We start from the raw sequence: 6,000 nt of genomic DNA on the forward strand, positions 1-6,000 counted from the left end.
ACCGTAAGTTGTTCAAAACTTCTCCATTGATAGATATACCTTCTATCGAATCTGAAAGCGCTTGTTAAAATACCGTTTCACTGTTTGTAGACATTGAAGAGGAGTGGGGACAGCAGTAGGTAGTAGTATTTTGATATTTTGGGTGTTCTGGTTCTGGTTGTCAACTCTTACCTCGGCAGTTTGATTCCAATATAGATTAGATATAATTGGCATATCCCGGCTGTGAATATTTTCGCTTTTTAATATATCTACAAGCTTTTTATGTTGAACATTATCAAATGCCTTTTCAAAGTCTGCAAGACATAAGTACATATCCCGATTCATGTCCATGAATCTCTGGGCCAGCACATTCAAGCCGAACTAAGGCATCTCTTGTGCTCATACATTTTTCTAAAGCCAAATTGTCACTTAGTTGTTGACAAATGCTAGAGCATTGTCCACGACTCAGAATTTATCTATAGAAACTACTGCCCTATTGTGAAGCAAATAAATTATTAACACAATATAGTAGCATTTTTACAATACTATTTTATTTTCTTAGTAATCTTTTATGCCCACTTTGTAACTGTAAATTTTACTTTTTATTGCCCAATAACCAAGACGTTATTGTGGATTTTGAAATTTCGAACTATTTTCAAAAATAAAATAGTCTGTTGTAAAAGTTTCATCCGAAATAAAAGACCTAATGACAGCCTTGTGGTTAATAAATCTTTTGTTTAAATATCCTTGAACGTCCTAATGTATTCAAGATGTCACAGATTTAATTAACTAGAAAGAATTGAGATCTCGATGCTATTCCGACAGCTAAAAATACTCTTTTCGATTTCGTGTCTCTATTGTGTTGCGTGTGCGTATGGTTACGTCAAAGTAGAAAGATGAGGAATGGTTTAACACGTTCGCTGCCACTGTGTTAGTTACAAATATCGACCACTAGGTATATGTATTGTTGTTCTGAAGTTATTTCCTTGTGGCATTTTTATAATCAACTATTTTTAATGGGAATAAACCACAATTTTACCAAAAAATGATTTTATTAACGTTTCGAAGCCCAAATCGGGTTTCGTTGTCTTTTGTATTTTGACAACGAAACCCGATTTGGGCTTCGAAACGTTAATAAAATCATTTTTTGGTAAAATTGTGGCTTATGCCCATTAAAAATAGTTCACTATAAGTATGTCCCTGTAAGTTGTATCCATATGGAAAACTTTTTTATTATTAATTTTACGAAAAAAAGTTATTCTTTATAAAAAGTTCTGCATGGCCAAAACCCAAAATTCAACCATCAGATATCAAATTTTATTAATGTTATACGAAGTATGTCAAAAAGTTTGAATTTCACTCAAGAGTAAAGTAGCTATATTGTTCACAATATTGAAAATTGCTATTATGAAAACTTGTTTGGAATTAAAAACTATATTCTAGTATGCAATTACATCCTTCAAATTGAAAAAAAAATTTTTTGAAAAATTATGGGTAACTAACATTATTTTCAAATATTTCAATTCAAATAACTCTTTTATTATTAATTTTACGAAAAAAAGTGATTCTTAATAAAAAGTTCTGCATGGTCTAAAATCTAAAATACAACCATCTTATGTCAAATTTTATCAATTTTATACGAGGTATGTCAAAAAATATGAATTTCGCTCAAGAGTAAGATACATTTATTTTTCACAATATCGAAAATTGTTATTATGAAAAGTTATTTAGAATTAAAAACTATGTTTCAGTATGTAATTACATCTTTCTAATTGAAATATTCTGAACTATAAAGGTACTTTACTTTTGATCTAAATTTATCTTTTTTGACATATCTCGTATAAAATTGAAAAAATTTGATATAAGATGGTTGTATTTTAGGTTTTAGACCATGCAGAACTTTTTATTAGGAATCACTTTTTTTCGTAAAATTAATAATAAAAGAGTTGTCTGAATTGAAATATTTGAAAATGTTAGTTACCCATAATTTTAAAAAAAAAAAAATTTTCAATTAGAAGTATGTAATTGCATATTAAAATATAGTTTTTAATTCCAAACATTTTTTCATAATAGCAATTTTCAATATTGTGAAAAATAAAGCTACTTTACTATATATACTAAGGATTTCCACAGTTTTCACTGTATTCCTTCACTCAACCGTTCTTTCCAGCTCTTTCTGTCTTGTCAGTCCCCTTCCTGTATATTTCTTCTCTCCAGTGCTTCGTCTACTTCATCTCTGAAAGATCTTCGGGGTCTGCATCTCTTCCTTTTTCCTAACGGGCTCCACTCTGTTCGGTTTATCCACCGATTTTGGTCTGCTCTTGTGACATGTCCGTACCAGGTTAATCTCTTCTGTTCTATGTAGTCTATTATGTCATTCACTCCCATTCTTCTCTTAATCTCTATGTTATTTATTCTATCTCTCCTTGTTACTCTGCAGCTTGTCCTTAGGAATTCCATCTCTGTCGCTCTTATTTTTTTTGACTGAAATTCAAACTTTTTGACATACCGCGTATAACATTCATAAAATTTGATATCTAATGCTTGAATCTTGGGTTTTGGACCATGCAGAACTTTTTATAAAGAAAAACTGTTTTTCGTAAAATTAATAATAAAAAACTTTTACATATGGATATAACTTACAGGGACATATTGTATAAAGCAATTGCTGGAAGCTATTGGACGATAACGCATTTTTTCTCTACGTACCTAAACGTAGATCATGGCGAGAAAACGCATGAAATGAATAATCTTGATTTTTGTTCAGGACTGATTCCACTGATAGGTACAATACATGTTTTCCACCTATGCAGTATGACTGTGCTTTGTGTAAATATGCTCATTTTGCTTCTATCTTTTAAACTCACCAACGAAACAGAAAGTCCCAAAGAAGAGCAAAATTTAGCAATATAAGCAAAATAGTTGCTATTACTATGTAAAGATAAAGGGATCAAATTAATATTGCATACAATGAAAATTTGGATGAGAACTGTAGAGTAAAGGTAAAGGAGGGAGGAGGGGACAGCGATGGGAAAAGAAGGAGATAATAGGTTTATGTCAGGAAGGAGGACAACGAATGCCTTGTTTTGCTGTCAGACAGTTAGAGAAATACGGCGGGAAGAACAGAGAGCTACATTTGGTTATAGATCTTGAGAAGGCGTTCAACACAGCTCCTCGACAAATGTTATGGAGATGTATGAGAAAAAAATGGTGTCCTGAGAAGTACGCAAGGCTCGTGAAGGATATAATATATGAGGAAGCGTGCGTATACCAAAGACAGGACTTGTGTCGAATTGGCCGAAAGTTTTCCAGTGACGTTTGGTTTGCATCAAGACTCATCCCAACCTGTTTAATATTGTTATGGACGTACTGACAGAGAAGGTAAATGAGGGGACTCATACGGCTCAATGTTTTTTACTGATAACCCAACAAACATATAATAGCTGGTGAAGCTAAATACTGAGTACTGCAGCTGATTAGTAGTCGCATAAAAGTGACAAAGGCTGTTTAAGCTATTTTGCTGTTTAATATGTCGAACAAACACTGCTTCAGGTTATTTGTAAGCCCTTTTGCAGCCAATTGACTTAAGCTGAATATTAGACTGGAGAAGCGCTATTTAAGGCACTTTGTATTATAGTATTCAGCATTTCTTATTCAGCTGAATGCTAAGCTGAACTAGCGCTGCTGCAGAATTTTTGTCTACTTTTGATCAATAATGTAAAAAAACTGAACAAGAGGCTGGGGAAGCGCTATTTAAGTCAGTTCATAATACATTATTCAACCTTCTCTATTCAGTTATATTCTGGGCTGAAATAGTGCTTGTCCAGAACTTTTGTAAGTACTTTTAATCAGCAACTTTATAAAAGCTGATATAAAGCTGAAAAGGAGCTTAATTTAATTAAATCGTTCATATTCGTTGCAAAAGGTGTATACTTAAGTTCGATGAAAAATGGCTTCTGCAGCTGATGATTATTAAGTATTATACAGTTGCTTATATTTGCTATATAATTTTAATTATTTAGATAAAAGATATACACTGTGCTTTACTTAATATTTAAAAAATATGGATAAAAAATCAATTCAAAATTTAAAAAAAATAAAAAAATCTGGCCATTATTACCGAAAATTAAAGGTAAACCGTTCAAATTATGAAGAGTTTTTAAAAAATCTATATGCACCAAGTAGTGTTTCTTCTCATTCAAAAGCTAACGACACAGCATCAGGATCAGGTAATTTTGTTTTAATTTTGTGAGTATATTTTAAATAAAAAATAATTTGTTACATAGGTTCTAAAGAACAGGAGTGTATTTCTAGCACATCAAGTGATCTTGACGATAATCTAATGAAAACCAGTGAAACATCAGATGATGGTGACCAGTTTATTGATGAAGACATTTTTAAAACAGAAGATACTGAAACGCAATTATTGCCTTGTTTAAGTACCGAATTAGGAAATTGGGCAATCCGACATAATATTATACATGCAGCTCTAAAAGATCTCCTACAAATAATCAAGAGACAGTATGATTCTAGTTTATTTATCGATGCTAGAACATTATTAAAAACGCCACAAAATACGAAAAAAAGTTGTAAAGTTATACAGGGTGGAGAATATTATTGGCATCAAGGTCTTGACGTTTGTCTAACGAACACTTTTAAAAACTTGTCAAAAGACATGTTAATACAGCTCAATGTAAATATAGATGGGTTGCCAATATAAAAAAAAGTTCCAAACGTCAGTTTTGGCCAATTTTATGTAGCATATATGAAATGCCTGGTATACAACCTATGATTGTTGGCATTTTCCATGGAAATAACAAGCCTCTAGATATAAAGGAATTTTTGGAGCCTTTTGTTGAGGATGTTAAGCGGCTGCAATCAAATGGACTCTGTGTTAATGGGCATATGATTCACATAAAAATTAGATGCTTTATCTGCGATTCACCTGCACGGGCATTTATTAAAGGTATCTGTTTTTTTTAATTATTGCTTAAATTGACTAGTTTATTTTACAGGTGTAGTCAATTTCAATGGGATTAATGGATGCCTTAAATGCACTACTGAAGGCGAATATTCTTATCTTTCTCGAACTGTTGTATTTCCTGATATAAAATGTCCTCTTAGAACTGATGCAAAATTCAGAAGTAAACATTATGGTAAGCACCATAAAGGGCAAGAGTCACCAATTTTGAAAATTTCCGAAGTTGACATGGTGCAGGATTTTATAGTAGCAGATGAACTACATCTTTTAGAGCTAGGTGTGATGAAGCGTTGTCTAACAGGATGGAAAGATGGTTCTATGGGTTTCTCAAGTAAGCTATGTGCTCGTGATATTGAGAGGATCTCCAAACATTTAATATCTGTGAAACTTCCATCTGAAATTCATCGTTCCACAAGAGGATTAGATTGCCTGGCATACTGGAAAGGAGTAGAATGGCGCAATTTTCTTAATTATATTGGAATTGTTATTTTAAAAGATGTGTTGAACACTGACGTTTATAAACATTTTTTACTTCTTTTTGTTGCTGTTAGAATATGTTCTTCTGACATGTATGCTGAAAATCGTTCGGTTGCCCAATTAATGTTTGAAAAATATATAGATGATTTTAAGATTATTTATGGCGTACAATTTATTACAAGCAACATTTATAACTTAGAACATGTGGTTGATGATGTTAATAGATTTGGACAACTTTTTACAATATCTACGTACCATTTTGAGAATACATTATTTCAACTAAAAAAATTATTGCGCCAAGGAAATATATAACAGTTTGCATCAAATTGTTAATAGAATTGGCGAAAGAAGTTTAATATTGAGCAATGATACAAAAAAGACAAGTTTACAGCCAGAAATTAAGAAAAGGGGGAATGTTATCAAGTGCTACATTTATTCTCATAATTTTTGTTTAAATGTATAAATGTTTTTTTAAATGTATAATATTGATAATTATTAATATCCATTTTTACAAACACTTTATATACTTAAAGAATAAATAATAAACAACGTACTTACCTGGA

At 31.6% G+C, this 6,000-nt stretch overlaps 1 protein-coding gene across 1 annotated transcript; it reads left to right on the forward strand.

The window, feature by feature from the left end:
- The first annotated feature begins 3,441 nt into the window (after positions 1–3,441).
- Positions 3,442–6,000, forward strand: LOC126890555 (uncharacterized). The gene is made up of 2 exons (XM_050659581.1): positions 3,442–4,945; positions 4,995–6,000. The coding sequence occupies exons 1-2, from the start codon at positions 4,750–4,752 to the stop codon at positions 5,747–5,749; spliced, it is 951 nt and encodes a 316-aa protein (XP_050515538.1). The 5' UTR covers positions 3,442–4,749; the 3' UTR covers positions 5,750–6,000.

The sequence above is a fragment of the Diabrotica virgifera genome, chromosome 8, assembly GCF_917563875.1.
Source record: "Diabrotica virgifera virgifera chromosome 8, PGI_DIABVI_V3a".
Taxonomy (NCBI): domain Eukaryota; kingdom Metazoa; phylum Arthropoda; class Insecta; order Coleoptera; family Chrysomelidae; genus Diabrotica; species Diabrotica virgifera.